Genomic DNA, 15,819 nt, shown 5'->3' with positions numbered 1-15,819 from the left:
TCTACCCCAAGCAACCGAGCAAGAGAATAGTGAAGCGCCAAGTGAAGAGGGGAGGCATCAGAGAATGAGGCCCAAAAAGAGGGCCCAGGAGGCACAGAGACCAAACCAGACAGCCAGGTGAGAGGTCTGCCACTGTGTCCCTGCAGGAGGTGTCCGCTGGCTTCTCCCGCCTGCTGGAGGAGCAGGCCTGGGATGTGCAGGCGCCGGGCCCAGCCCGAGCACTGATGTAGCTGGGTGGGAGAGGACAGGCCCCAACGGCATAAGACAAGGATCCTAGTGACAGCTGCGGAGGCCAAGTGCTGAGCGAGCCTGGCGGCGGGGAGGGAGGGAGACGCACTCACCCAGGGGGCTCAGGAAGGCTTCCCAGAGAAGATGGCATCGCTGCTGGGTCTTGCAGAACAAGCGGGCTCAGGGTACAGCCCTGTCTGCGCCCTGTCTCCTGTGGCCTCTTAAAGTGAGAGCTGCTGTCGACCAGGATTCCAAACGCACCCCATTGATTCCCAGACACGTATAGGGGACAACTCCCCTCGGGAGGGAAAGGTTGGCTTTTTCTTTATTTTCCAGATGAAGAAACTGCCCTCCGCAAAGATAAGCCAGTTTTCTGTGGACACAAAACCAAATAGCAGTAGAGTGCAGAACAGGAGCAGAATTGTTCTTCCGCAGGGGGATGTCTGCTCAGGGGTTTTGCCATACACCCCAAGAGAGACCAGCCACAGATTCTTGGGGAACCGGGGCTCCCCTGCACCTGGTTTTGAACACCAGGAAGGTTCACGCACTCCCACAGAGAGTCCGTGGATTGACCAGCCATCAGCATCCTGGATTATCGCCCAGGCTCCGTGAGAAGCTCTCTCTACCGTCCCTGCCTTCCCAAGGGACATCCTACCTACAGGTGGGGTACACAGCACCCTGCTTGTCCCATCTCAGAGGTTCAGAGAGACACATCCCTGCCTTTTCTATTTGCTGGCTGGTGCCTGAAATCCAACCACTGGCCCAAGGCCTCACGGCAAATAGTTTTCGTTTTCCTCTCAAGGGCTCGGTGAGCAGGATCGGGAGGCCTGGGCTGGGCTGAGCTGGAGAGCAAGCGCAGTGTCCCTGGAGCACCTGCCAGGGTGTGGCAGCTTAGGGACAGCAGCATTCCAGATCTGGAAGGGGCCAGAGCAAGCTTGTTGTTGTGAAAAAAACAGAAATCTGAGACCTGCACTTGACATGGCTCTGTTTTAAATATTATCTTTTAAGGTGCAGAAAAAAATACCTGAACACGTTTTGTCCACAACACAATTTTCCAACCACATGGAGGTTTACAGGACAATAAAAGCCTCCCTCTGTCCCATTCCTTTCCCACCCCTTGGCCCAGGAGAGCCACTGTCATTTGTGTCCATCTGTATCTTTTTTGGGTGCTTTTATAGACTTACCTGTGTTTTTTAAAAACAAGATATATAGTTTTTTTTCCATAAATGGGACCACGGTCTAGGCATTATTCTATGACTTCCATGTTGGCTTTTAAACTATGTGCCTTAGAAAATGAGTTTCTCCTGGGAAAAACCACAGTGGAAAAGAACATTAAAAAAAAAGAAGAAGAATGTAAAAAAAACACAAAATGACACTTTACCACTCTGGGCCACCCGGCTCTCAATGAAAGGGAGGGGGTGGGGTTGTAAGGCAGCCCAGATGGTCACCAAAGCCCTTTCCAGCTGGCTCTGCATCTAGCTCCTTGCTTAATGCATCAGGGAACTAAGGTCCCAGAAACAAAGTGACTTGCCCACATCACCCTGGGAGTTGGGGGTGGGGCCAGATTGAGAGCTGAGCTTCCCCTTTCCAAGCTCAGTGATGCTCCCTGACTTCCAGAGAAGTGGATGCCTGTTCTGGGGGGCATCGGGGCCTTGTAGGTCTTGTCTTGAAGCTCCCCCAGCCTCTCCCAGAGCCTCAGCCCTTCCTTCCCCCTCCCAGGACCGGCCATCCTCTAACCTTGTGGTTTGACCATAAACTGTGCAAAGGCTACAGGGAGAGAGGGGAGACTAGAAGGTCTGCAGTGGAATGAGGGTTGTGAGTTCGGAGGGTCTTCCTGCCTCTTGCTCCCCAGGGACAGGAGATGGTGGAAGTGATCGCTTTCTCCCCCACGCTCCAGCATGCACTGCTGTACACTCTTATCTCGGTGTGTGCATGTGTGCATGCGTGTATGTGTGTGTTTCCATATGCACGGATCATATTATGAGTTCTCTGAAGACAGGCACTAGGTTTATTACCAGTGGCCCCAGGGTCTAGTGGCCACTCTTTGTTGACCCCCCCACTCTGCAGAAGACAGCAGAATTAGCATCTTGGGTAAGACTCAAGGTATATCTTTGACAGAGAGTGATGTGCTATGAGAAAGTATCCTCAAATCTAAAATTTGACACAAACGAACTTATCTACAAAACAGACTCACAGACATAGAGAACAGATTTGTGGTTGCCAAGGGGTGGTGGTGGGGGAGGGATGGATTGGAAGTTTAGGCTTAGCAGATGCAAACTAGTATACATAGGATGGATAAACAACAAAGTCCTACTGTAGAGCACAGGGAACTATATTCAATATCCTGTGATAAACCATAATGGAAAAGAATGTATATATGTGTAAAACTGAATCACTTTGCTGTACAGCAGAAACTAACACAACATTGTAAATCAACTAGAGTATATTTTTTTCCATTAACAATTTTAATCAGTTTATTGTCTGAAGCACTACACTAGGAATAACATAGAAACAAATTAAATTCTAAATATTGCTCTTACCCCTTTTGAAGTTTACCCTCAAATGCATAGGATAAAGCAATTAAGCTAGTAAAAAAGGAGTAAATTTGGAGTCACTTGGGCAGGACAAAAAGATTTGTTTCATTATCTAGAAATAGGAGTCGTAAGTCACCATTGTAAGTAGAGAAGTACAGAACTGATTTTTGGCTGCATTGGGTCTTCATTGCTGTGCGCAGGCTTTCTCTAGTTGTGGCGAGCGGGGGCTACTCTTCCTTGCGGTGTGCGGACTTCTCATTGCGGTGGCTTCTCTTGCCGCGGAGCACGGGCTCTAGGCCGTGGGCTTCAGTAGTTGTGGCTTGCGGGCTCCAGAATGCAGGCTCAGTAGTTGCGGCACACGGGCTTAGTTGCTGCGCGGCGTGTGGGATCTTCCCAGACCAGGGATCGAATCCATATCCCCTGCATTGGCAGGCGGATTCTGAACCACTGCGCCACCAGGGAAGTCCCATGAATTTTTTAAAAATTAAAAAAATAAATGAAGATATCCTCAAAACATCCAACATCCTAATTTCCTCTGAGTACCCATTAATTTGTGGTTTGTTAATTTATCTAAATTTCCTTCACCTTTTCATTTCAGTCTCTATCCTTTCCAGGGTAAAAAGGAGTCACTCAAGTAATTGTAACTTTTTATTCTTACTGCTTAGAGCTAATTAGCTTCTCCACACTGGGCTGCCCACTGTGGAAAACAATGTCCTTTTACCTACGCTTATGTAGTATGAATTTCTCTTTAATCTGAAATGATGTTCCAGAAAATCCCTCCCTGCCACTCTTAGTCCAGTCACCTGGCACGATGCCTAGAAGTTCACCATTTGAAGTTTATTCCTTTGGATTAAGGCTGAATTTCTCAACCTTGGCACTATTGACACTTGGATAATTCTTCGTTGTGGCCACATCCTGTGCACTGTACGATGTTTAACAGCATCCCTGGCCTCTACCAACTAGATGCCAATAGTACCCCCCTGAATTGTGACAATCAAAAACCCCTCCAAATATTCCCAAATGTCTTCTAGGGGGTAAAATCGCCCCAGTTGAGAACGACTGGGCTGAGGGATTGTCCCCAGTGAAAATATTCTGGGGAAGGATGACCCTCATCAATTACACATTTCTTAGTGTTTACCAGACCCTATTCAAGGACAGCAGTTGGCTGAGAGCAGTATGGGGAAGAGGGGAGAAAGAAGAATATTTAGAAGAATCCACAGGGGAAAAGGAGGGGGAGAGATAAATTGGGAGATTGGGACTGACGCACACACACTACTATATATAAAATAGCTAACTAATAAGGATCTACTGGCTAGCACAGGGAACTCTACTCAATACTCTGTAATGACCGATATGGGAAAAAAGTCTAAAAAAGAGTGGATATATGTATATGTATAACTGATTCACTTTGCTGTACAGCAGAAACTAACACAACATTGTATATCAACTATACTCTAATAAAAACCAAAAAAAAAAAAAAAGAATCCTCTGGAGAGGGCCTGGAGAAGAGCCTCACTCCCACACACTCTGGGGGTCTATGGGGCACTCAGTCGGGGTCTGGTGTTGCCCCATGGAAATCAGCAAAACCTCAAGGAAGCCGACGAAGAACACGAAAGGGAAGAAGCAGAGACAATGTCTGCCCATGAAGAGTTCAAGGTGAGGCTCCCCTCACCCTCCCGGAGAAGGCAGGGCAGGCATAATAACCATTTATAGATGAGATTTGTCCATCAGCGTCCAGAAAGAGGAAACACTCTAAGTCTTTCAAATGGAAGAAATTTAATACAGAGAATTGGTACATGGTTGATGGAAATGCTGAGAAGCCAGTGGGGGACAGCAAGGCAACCCAGAAAATAGCAAAGCAGGAAGCAGCTACATCTCTAGGGCTGGAAAGACAAACTTATAATGAAGCCTTACAGACCCAGAAGCCTCCAGAGCTATTTGGCAGAAACTAAATAGTGGGGGCTGCCTGGCAGGGGATGGGACAGTGGAAGGATGGAAGGAAGCAACACAACCAGCTGCACGCTGTGTCAGAAAGCAGAGAAGCAGAGAAATCGCCTGGCTTCTTCCATCTTCCCACCAAATTGTCCTCCACCCACCTGTCTTCCTACTGGCTGAGCCTACAGGGAAGCCAGAGGGAAAAGCACTCTGGGAAATGTAGTTCCCAATAGTAAACAGACCAGAGCAGGGGAAGGGTGGAGAACAGATCAGAGCTGCAAGCAAAGCAGCAGTTGATTTGGCACAAAAAAAGAGACCCAGAGAGGTGAAGTGATGGGGCCAAGATTAAAGTCCAGATCTTAGGGCTCTTTCCATAGGACCCAGAGAGTCCCTGAAAGCTGAAGTGACAGCTCATCCTGGCAGCAGAAAGAATATAGTTCAGACTGCTGGAGCTAAAAGGATCTGAGATGGTGCTTACCTGTGAAGCAGGGAGCTTTGCCTGGAAAGGGCATGCAGGAACATCTTGGGGTGCTGGAAGTATTCTGGGAGATACTCAGGAATACACAAAAGTGAAAATTCATTGATCTGTACACATAAGATTAGTGTACTTTATGCATTTCATTGTTTATAGGTTATACTTCAATTAAAGGAAAAAGAGTCCCTGTCTTTGAGTACAATCTTAAAATATTTTCAAATGAAATGATATATGTCAGGGATTTGCTTCAAAATACTGAAGAGAAGATTAGAAGAGTAGGAGAGGGCTCTGTGGGAGAAATAAGACCCGCCTGAGGTGAGGCTGGGAGTCCACAGTACCACTGTCTCCTCTTTTCCAAATGTATAAATTATGCGTGATTTCCATGAAAATAATAAAAATAGAGACCTAAATAGACTTTCTTCCAAAGAAGACACAAGGGCCAACAGGCCCATGAAAAGATGCTCAACATTGCTAATTATTAGAGAAAGGCAAATCAAAACCACTATAAGGTATCACCCCACACCAGTCAGAATGTCCATCATCAAAAAGTCTACAAATAATGGGACTTCCCTGGTGGCGCAGTGGTTAAGACTCTGCCTGCCAATGCAGGGGACACGGGCTCGAGCCCTGGTTTGGGAAGATCCCACATGCCATGGAGCAACTAAGCCCGTGCACCACAACTACTGAGCCTGTGCTCTAGAGCCCATGAGCCACAACTACTGAGCCCGCGTGCAACAACTACTGAGGCCCGAGCGCCTAGAGCCCATGCTCCGCAACAAAGAGAAGCCACTGCAATGAGAAGCCCACGTACTGCAACAAAGAGCAGCCCCCTAGGGCCTCCCTGGTGGCGCAGTGGTTGAGAGTCCGCCTGCCGATGCAGGGGATACGGGTTCGTGCCCCGGTCTGGGAGGATCCCATATGCCGCGGAGCGGCTGGGCCCGTGAGCCATGGCCGCTGGGCCTGCGCATCCGGAGCCTGTGCTCCGCAACGGGGGAGGCCACAACAGTGAGAGGCCCGTGTACCGCAAAAAAAAAAAAAAAAAAAAAGAGCAGCCCCCGCTCGCCGCAACTAGAGAAAGCCTGCGCGCAACAACAAAGACCCAACACAGCCCCCTAATTAATTAATTAATTAATTGTTTTTTTAAAAGTCTACAAATAATAAGTGCTGGAGAGGATGTGGCGAAAAGGGAACCCTCTTACACTGTTGGTGGGAATGTAAATTGGTGCAGCCACTATGGAAAACAGTGTGGAGTTTCCTTAAAAAAACTAAACCTAGGGACTTCCCCGGTGGCGCAGTGGTTGAGAGTCCGCCTGCCGATGCAGGGGACGCGGGTTCGTGCCCCGGTCCGGGAAGATCCCACATGCCGCGGAGCGGCTGGGCCCGTGAGCCATGGCCGCTGAGCCTGCGCGTCCGGAGCCTGTGCTCCTCAACGGGAGAGGCCACAGCAGTGAGAGGCCCGCGTACCGCAAAAAAAAAAAAAAAAAAACTAAACCTAGAGCTACCATATGATCTGGCAATCTCTCTCCTGAATATAGATCCAGAAAAGACGAAAACTCTAAATCGAAAAACTACGTGCAACTCTAATGCTCACAGCAGCAGCGTTTACAGCAGCCAAGACATAGAAACAACCCAACTGTCAGCAACAGACAACTGGTTTAAGGAGAATGTGATACACATACACACAATGGAACAGTACTCATAAAAAAGAATGCAAGATTGCCACTTGCAGCAACATGGATGGACCAAAAGAATGTCATACGGAGTGAAGTAAGTCAGACAGAGGAAGACAAATATTATATGATATCACCAAAAAAATAATACAGATGAATCTATATACGAAACAGAAACAGGCTCACAGACGTAGAAAACAAACGTATGGCCACCGGAGGGGAAAGAGATGGGGAAAGGATAAATTAGGGGTGAGATTAACAGATACACACTACTACATATAAAATAGATAGGCAACACGGATTTACTGTCTAACACAGGGAATTGTATTCAGTATCTTATAATAAACTAGGATGGAATAAAATCTGAAACTATGTATGCTTCAAATTTCATATAACTGAATGTATGTTCAGTTATATATATAACTGAATAACCTTGCTGTACACCTGAAACCTATACAACATTGTAAATCAACTAAATTTCAATTTTAAAAATTTTGTTAATAAATAGAAAAAGGGATCTAAGGTGCGCACACAGACCTTTCTGCATTTAAGAGCTCAGTGGTGTGTCCAGTCCCAGACCCCATTTCCTTGACCTGAGCAGCGCATGCCTTTCTGACACTTCCTCCCTTCCCAGGCAGCCTCGGATGTTCTCCGGCACAGTGTGGGTCCTAGGCCTGCACCAGGAGAGGAGAGAGATGTCTATAGCTCAGGCAGGCTGATTCACCCTTTTGTGATCCGCCCCCCCACCAGGGGCACACCCCTGACCTGGACTTCCCACTCTTCCACCAGGAGCCTGCCCAGCCAGTCAGACCAACCAGGGTTAGGGTGTGTGAACAGAGCCCTCCAAGGAGGGGGCAGGGATGATGCCCAGGTGACCTCTCTCCAGACAGCCAGTCATGCTTAGGGAGGCACCCCTGAGTCACGAGGAGGGAGCCTGGTTGCTGGAATGAGCTGGGACCCAGACATCTGGAACCCCGGCCTCTAGGCTGGCTCTGCCACGGACTGGCTGTGTGATGTGGGCGAGGCATCATCGGTTTAGTCCATAAATATGTACCAGACACGCGGTTCGTGCCAGACCCTGTGTGAAGCTCCGGGAGCCCAGAGTTACAGATCCGGGTCAGGCCGTTGCCGAGCTCAAGGCCCAGCGGCCAGCGGATGATGAGCCTCGGGTCACAGGGAGTGGTCTGCGGGGGGGCTGGGCAGCCCGGGGTGGAGGTGTTTCCCAGAGCCCAGGTGACCCTCAAGGACAAGTGGGAGTGAGCCAGGAGCACAGAAACTTGGAGACCAGACACCCTGGCATGGTTGGGGGAGGGCGGGGATGCTGTTAATGGGTTGCAGGGAAATGGTGGGAAGAAAAGGGACAAGAACCAGACCGAGTCCCCCTGGAATCCTGGTCTCCCCTACGTGGCACCCTGGCCTCCATGTCCTCATCCTTAAGGTGAGGGGCCCGGTCTGGTGGGCTGTCAGCTCCCTCCAGCTCAAAGAGATTCAAAGGTTCCTGGGTGAGAGGCTGGGACTGAGGGTGGTGGCCACCCAGCCCCAGCCCAGCTGCCCTGCTCATGGGAACTTGGTCTCTGCACCACCGCCTTCTCTGAGGACAGGGGAGCAGGGGCCGCTGCACCCTCTGGAGAATCTCGTAGGTGACCTGTGTCCACTGAGGTGGGTGTGGGCTGGGCTGACTCAGGGAATGGGGTGCTGGCTGGCTTGTGACTCCTTTGTAGTTTATCTTCAAAAGTCACACAACAGGGTGGGAAGCCGGGAGTCCAGACAGTCTGCCAACTCGGACTTCTGGCTCCCAGATGCCGGTCTGGCTGGCCGAGGCTCTCCGTGGCTCTCTGTACCCTCCAAGTCTGACGGTCCAGGCTCATCCATTTTTCGGATCTGGTGTCCTGCTGGCTGGACCCAGCTGTGTCTGGAACTCCATCTGTTCCCAGCTGGGCTTCCGGGGGCCCAGCCGAGGAGTGTCCCCTGGCTCCGCTACCCCTTTCCCACCGGCGGGGCCTGTCCTGTCCCTGCATCCTCCTCTCCAGTCAGGCCTCCAGAGAAGGGAGGAGGCCCGGTTCCGGCCCGCTGCCCTCACGTGCCTTCCCCGCCACCCCCTCCCGCCCTGCCTCGGGCAGCCCAGCCTGTTCCTCTTCCCGATTGCGACAGACAGCTGCCTTAGCTCCCAGCTCTCCCTGTCTCCGCCCCGCCGGCTGCTCCACTCCCACTTCCTGAGCCCGGCGCTGGAGCCCTGGAGGCCAGGCCAGGCCCGGCCGCTCTGGCCCCCGGGGGCAAGTCGGCCGAGTCCTGTCCCCGCCTCTGGGCTCGGGAGGCTGCTGCCGCCACTGCCCGGGACGTCCAGGCCTCCCACCTTCCTCCCAGGCCTCCACCCATCTGCTCGGCTGGCTGACTGGCCGCCATGCGCCTGCCGTGGGCCACCTCCCCCTGCGGCCTGGCCTGGGGGCCGCTCATATTGGGGCTCTGGGGTCTCCTGGCAGCATTCCAGCCCCAGCTGGTGAGGGAGGGGCCCGGGCCGGCGGGTGGGGGTGGGCTTCGCTAGGGAAGAGGGGTCTGGGCCGCCCTCCCTGGAGTCCCTGTGCCCCTCCCAGCTGACTGCTGAATAATTCCGCCTTCACTCCATCTCCCCTCGAAGGTGCCCCCATACCGCACGGAGAACCAAACCTGCCGGGACCGGGAAAAGGAGTACTACGAACCCAAGCATCACGTCTGCTGCTCCCGCTGCCCCCCAGGTGAGAGGCGGGGGCCAGAGGAAGTCTGGGACGGGGAGGTGGGTGACAGGGGGCTCCAGCCCACATCGCTGCCTCAGGCGGAAGGTGGACACCAGCTCCCAGGAGTACCCGCTGGCAGAAACAGAGAGTGAGGAACACCGGCCGTCCCTCCCGTGTAGGCACCGGGACAGGCCCAGGGTCACACAGCAAGCAGCAGAGGGGATGGTGGAACCCTAGTCCCCTGACACTGCTGCTGCCCCGCTCACATCCTAGGCACACACGTCTCGGCTGAATGTGGCCCCGACCAGGACACCGCTTGTGCCACGTGCCCCGAAAATTCCTACAACGAGCACTGGAACCATCTCTCCATCTGCCAGCTGTGCCGCCCCTGTGACCAGAGTGAGTGGGGTGTTCTGGCGGGGCTGGGGGCTGGGATCTCCTGGAGCGCAGCCCCTCTGCTGAGCCCTCCGTCTCCCCACCAGTGCTGGGCTTCGTGGAGATCACGCCTTGCACTAGCAAACACAAAACCCGGTGCCGCTGCCAGCCAGGACTGTTCTGCGTCTTTTGGGGCTCTGAGTGTGTACACTGCGAGTCACTGTCCCACTGCCCGCCTGGCACTGAAGCCGAGCTCAAAGGTCAGAGGTCACTGGGGGCAAAGGGGCGGGGGGAGGAGGCGGGTGATCTTGAAGGGGGCAGGGTGCATGGGGTGGTGTCCATGGTGAGGCCCCAGGCCTCTTCTCCCTCCCTGAGCAAGGCTCACGGAAGGGACCTGCAGAGAAATGAAACTGGGATGATGCAGGGTTCGGGGGTCCTCCCAGCACTGGGAGGAAGCTCAGGCAATTCGGAGATCAGGAAAGATGCTGCAAACTACAGATTGCAGTGGGTGGTCAGGGAAGGGGCCATCCAGTGGGCGTAAAGGAGGCTCACAACGGGGCTCCCTTTGCCCACTCACCCTGGCTGGCCGTGCTTTTCTCTTGCCAGATGAAGACAGGAAGGCTGACAGCAACTGTGTTCCCTGTAAGGCAGGGCACTTCCAGAACACCTCCTCCCCCAGCGCCCGCTGCCAGCCCCACACCAGGTGAGGGTGCCAGGTCCGTGTTCCTCCCACCCTCCCAGCCCCAGCTGCTGACAGCCCCGTCCACTGCTCAGCTCCACAGACCGCCTCCCACTTACCGCCAGGAGCCCACCTGAGCTGGGCTCTTTCCTCCACAGGTGTGAGGACCAGGGCCTCGTAGAGGCAGCGCCAGGCACCTCCCGGTCTGACACCAGCTGCAGAAATCCGCCAGAGCCCTCCGAGACGCCAGGTGAGGGGCCAGGGGCAGGGGGCATCTGAGAAGATGCCTTAATTCTAGCCATCTAAAAGGACAGGGAAATGATGAATCCTTTCCAGTCAGAATTGAGGCAAGAAGAAAAGCTCCTCAAAGGGAAATTGGAGTATCCCTGGATCAGGTTAATTACACACAAACATACACACACACTTTTTAAGCTATATGTCCTACACATAACTTATAAGTTATATGTAATAGTACACCCACACGGAGATGTAATTGTAACGGACATCACCGTCATCGTTTTGGACATGCCACCGTCACATAATCCATTTACTAGACTGGATGTCTCTGTAGTAGGTTACACCTTCCGTTATTCGAGAGAAGATTCTACACTTGATGCTTTCTTGGTCTTTTCTGTGGAGTCATTGGTTTCCTCTCCTAACAGAGGATTACAGGATGTTTCTAATGACTGTAGTTGTTATTAATCAGGGGAAAGTTTATTTCCTTAACTTTAAAAAATTACCAAGTATTTATAATCATAACTTCCACTTATTGAGAGCCAGTGCGTCAGGCGCTCTGTGAACACTTGACTTTCAATAACGCATCTAACCCTCATAATGATCCTTTGAAATAGTCTTATTATTATCTCACTGACTAGATGAGGAAACCGAGTCCCAGAGAGGCTAGGTGACTTGCCCAAGACCATCCATGTGGTAACTGGTGTTATGAAGACCTATTCTAAGTCTCTCTTACTCCAAAGCCCATGCCATACATGCAGACTGCAGAAAATTAGAAAATTCAGATAAACAAAACTAAACATCACCCACAGAACCATCACCTAGCATATCCACTCAACACTTTCTTTTTTTTTAAAATTAATTTATTTATTAATTTTTAAATTTTTGGCTGCGTTGGGTCTTCGTTGCTGTGCACGGGCTTTCTCTGGTTGCAGTGAGCGGGAGCTACTCTTCTTTGCGGTGCACAGGCTTCTCATTGCAGTGGCTTCTCTTGTTGCAGAGCATGGGCTCTAGGCGTGCAGGCTTCAGTAGTTGTGGCACGTGGGCTCAGTAGTTGTGGCTCACGGGCTCTAGAGCACAGGCTCAGTAGTTGTGGCGCACAGGCTTAGTTGCTCCGCGGCATGTGGGATCTTCCCGGGCCAGGGCCCGAACCCGTGTCCCTTGCATTGGCAGGCAGATTCTTAACCACTGCACCACCAGGGAAGCCCCACACTCAACACTTTTGAATATATCTTCCCATACATTTTTCTGTGCAATAGACAAAAATAATTTTTTTCCTACAAGTGCAGTCATTTGAATGTCTGTAACTTAACTTTTCATTCAACTCTATCATAAATATTTTCCACATCCTCGTATTAATTTTTAACTGTGTATCAAAAACGATTGGCATTTTAGAGAGTATGTAAGCTAATCTCATTTTGTATATGAAAAATACACAACTGGGCAGGAGCCCAGGTGTCCAAGACTCTGGGTCTAATTTTCCCCCACACCTCCCATTCTGGGCTCCCTTAGGCCACGGAATTAGATGGACCACAAAGGGCACAAACTCCCAGTGTGCAAATGTCCAACTGCTCCCCATCCTCCTCAGGCACAGGTGACACAGGTGACGGGCATGGTAGACTCCATGCTGTTGACGGCAGCATGAGGCCCATAGGAAGGCAGCGGTTACCATGGCTACATGTGGGCACCTGAGAAACCCAGCCTCCACTTCCCTCCCTCCCGGGACCTGTCCTGAGCTGCGAGTGGAGACCGGGCAGCCCTCCGCTGCCAGGCAGCCACAGGCAGAGTTCAGAAGCCAGGATCCCGACTCTGTCACCCCTGTAAACACCTCCACAGCTGCAGAAGCACAACCTCAGCTCCCGCAGCTGTGGGTCTCTGTAAGATGGTCAAGTCCGCAGAAACGTGACTTTACCCTGTGGCCTGAGTCTGCTTACAGACTCCCCACCCTCCCTTATTGCTTCCCACTCCCACTTTCAGCCCTTGCAGACCGACTGCCCAAGTGCCTGTCCTCACCCACAAGGCTGCCCCCGTGCCGGTGGCCACCCGCATCCACCCCGAACACCTCCATCCATGGCAGAGTTTCTGCTGGCTGTCAGGAGGTGCCCCCCTAGTCAGGCTTAGTGCCCCCTTCTCTGTAACCCGAGGGAAGTTTCTCCAACTGCTCCTTTAGGAACTGTAGTGGGACTGGAAGGGGAAAGCCGCTCTCCCTTTTCTGTCCGGGTGGCCTGAGAACTGGAGAGCTCTTCCTTAACTGCCCACCCCCAGCCTCCTCGGGCCCTCATGCCCCGCCCTGTCTGCTGTCCTGCAGGAACGATGCTGATGCTGGCCATCTTGCTACCGCTGGTCTCCTTTCTGCTCCTCACCACCGTCCTCGCCTGCACCTGGAAGAGCCACCCCTCTCTCTGCAGAAAGCTGGGTAGGAAGGAGCAGCGTGCAGGCAGGGATGCAGGGCCTGGGGCTGTGCCTACCTAGATGGGGGAGGGGGGCTGGAGGGAATATTCAGCTCCCCCAGGGATGCCCCTCCTGCGCCTGCACACCCTCAAGACGCCCAACACCTGTCCCCCACATAGACATCACCTCCATCCAGCCCCCCCATTCTGAGGCTGGAGATAAGGGTAATGATAACCTGATCCTTCTGGGGAGCCCGGGGTGGGCGGTGCCCTATCATGGCTTGTGTGGAGGAGGAAAGCCTGGGGGTCTGAGGCCTGCCGTTTCATTTTCTATTGCAGGATCCCTGCTCAAGAGGCATCCAGAGGTAATGGGGAAGGCTGAGGAGGCAGCAAGGAGGGGCAGGGGGACAGGTGAACCAGGTGGGGGGCAGGCAGGAAAAGAGTCTGCAGCTTCAACAGCCCTTCATTCATTCAACTAATAATTTATCAAGCACACGGTGTGCCAGGCACTGTTCAAGGCACAGTGGAAACAGCAGTGAGCAAAGCAAGGTGTCTGTCCTCCCAGAGTTACAAACCAGTGGAGCCAGAATAAAGTTAGACAGCTGTACCTCACGTAGTGATAACTGCTAAATAAAGCGTGGTAGGGGGACAGTGACAGTGGCAACAGATGAGGGTATATTATCTTAGAGTGGACAGAGAGGGCCTCTGTGATCAGCTGATATTTGAGCAGAGAGCTGAAGAAAACAGGAAGCCAGCTGTCGGGATGTATCAGGGAAAGTGCTCCAGGAGCTCCAGGACGAGGAAGCATCAAGTGCAAAGGCCCTGAGGCAGGGAGCCTGATGAGGAGCGGAAGAGGGCAGTGAGCTGCTTAAGCATGGGGTGGGGAGGGGGGAAGAATTAAAGAAAGATGGGGTCTGAGGCCCATGTCATTGCTTGGTTCTCGGCCTCTGTCCTGCAGGGAGAGGAATCAAATACTGCTGAAGGAAGCTGGGAGCCCCCGAGGGTCAACCCACAGTACCCTGACCTGGTAGAGCCACTTCTGCCCACCTCTGGAGACTTGACCCCAGCTTCGGCCGGGGTCCCGGCGACCCCAGGTTTGGAGGAAGAGGCGCTACAACAGCAGAGTCCTCTGAGCCAGGCCAGGGAGCTGGAGGCTGAGCTCCCAGAGCAAGGCCAGGTGGCCCACGGTGAGCCTGGGGCAGGTGCAGGAAGCAGGGTGGGTGGGGAGGGAGGGTGGGCAGGGAGAGAGAGTGTGAGAGGACGCTCCAGCAGCCAGAGCATCCCGACTACAGAGAAGGGAAGAGACGGAAAACCAAGAAACAGAGGAACGAACACAGAGCTCAAGAACGCCGATGGAGGGGGACAGGGCGGAAAGGGGAGATGGCAGACGGGGGCCCTGGGGAAGCTGGGGTCCGATGCTGGGGCCACACAGGCCTTCCCCTCAAACCTGCCCCTCACTCCTTACTCCGCCTTCCTTCCCACAGGCACCAATGGCATTCACGTCACCGGCGGGTCTGTGACTGTCACCGGCAACATCTACATCTACAACGGGCCAGTACTGGGGGCAGCACGGAGCCCCGGAGAAGCCCCCGCTCCCCCAGAGCCTCCGTACCCCATCCCTGAAGAGGGTACCCCTAGCCCTCCCGGGCTCTCCACACCCTACCAGGAGGATGGCAAAGCTTGGCACCTGGCTGAGACAGAGACACTGGGGTGCCACACCCTCTAACGGGGCCAAGGACCCAATTTGTCACCCACGCCTGATGTTGTCTGGAGAAGCCAGGAGAAGAGAGGCCTGAGAGCGCCTCCTCCTCGAGGCTGCCCTCCCCGCACAGGACTGACCAAGGGCCTGGGTAGGGCCCCGAGAGCTGGACCCCGAGGGGCCGGGCCTCAGACGCGTCTCTGAGAGCAGGCCCAGCACTGGCTGGGAATGGTGCCCCCGCAGGACTCTCACCACCACCTGAGCAGGCCCGGGACTCCACTGCAGACCCCCTGCCCACTGGGGCAGCACCAGCTCGGCCTCAGGCACGGACAGGACAGCTAACTGCTGCCCCCTGGCATCTGTACCCCAAGCATGGCACAGAAGGGAACCAGCCACGTGGTCACTCAAGGACATGGCCGGGACCTCTGGCGGATTCGTGGTGCTCATCATCCCCAAGCTTCAGAGGCCCTTCGAGGCCCCACACTTCACATGGACTGAGGGAGACCCTACATGAAGATGGAGTGACAAGGAGAACCACCCTCCCCTTCTAGACAGGAAAGGGAATCCTTATAACCAAGGGCTTGGGTGGGGTTTTAGGTATAAGGGAGAGTTTTGGAGGGGGAGGAAAACGGTGAGTGTATTTATGAATTGTAACCACATGCAAATAAAGAGGAGACTGAGACCTAGATCATTGATTTCTGTGGGTTTTTTTTTTTTTTTTTTTTTTTTGGCCGTGCCCCACAGCATGTGGGATTCTAGTTCCCTGACCAGGGATCGAACCTGCGCATTTGCAAGTGCGGAGTCTTGGGCTTCCCTGGTGGCGCAGTGATGAAGAATCCGCCTGCCAATGCAGGGCACACGGGTTCGAACCCTGGCCCGGGAAGATCCC

The 15,819-nt window shown here is 53.2% G+C and overlaps 2 protein-coding genes across 2 annotated transcripts in view; one reads left to right on the top strand and one right to left on the bottom strand.

Moving 5' to 3' along the window:
• Positions 1-9,099: 9,099 nt before the first annotated feature.
• LTBR (lymphotoxin beta receptor) lies at positions 9,100-15,618 on the top strand. Its single transcript, XM_082636839.1, is given in 12 exon segments — positions 9,100-9,339; positions 9,478-9,574; positions 9,827-9,952; positions 10,036-10,188; positions 10,535-10,631; positions 10,766-10,857; positions 13,150-13,257; positions 13,571-13,596; positions 14,190-14,418; positions 14,716-14,933; positions 14,935-14,957; positions 14,959-15,618. Coding segments are annotated over 12 exon segments (1,299 nt in total). The 5' UTR covers positions 9,100-9,243; the 3' UTR covers positions 14,993-15,618.
• VAMP1 (vesicle associated membrane protein 1) overlaps positions 10,840-15,819 on the bottom strand; it is a 65,013-nt gene continuing 60,033 nt past the window's right edge. Inside the window, exon 5 of the mRNA XM_082636846.1 lies at positions 10,840-10,909. Coding sequence (XP_082492972.1) covers positions 10,902-10,909 — 8 coding nt within the window. The 3' untranslated portion in view covers positions 10,840-10,901. The remainder of the gene's footprint in view (positions 10,910-15,819) is intronic.

The sequence above is a fragment of the Mesoplodon mirus genome (genome assembly GCF_964341445.2).
Source record: "Mesoplodon mirus genome assembly, chromosome: 11".
NCBI classification, from domain to species: Eukaryota; Metazoa; Chordata; class Mammalia; order Artiodactyla; family Ziphiidae; genus Mesoplodon; species Mesoplodon mirus.
This window is presented reverse-complemented; position numbering and strand designations above follow the sequence as displayed.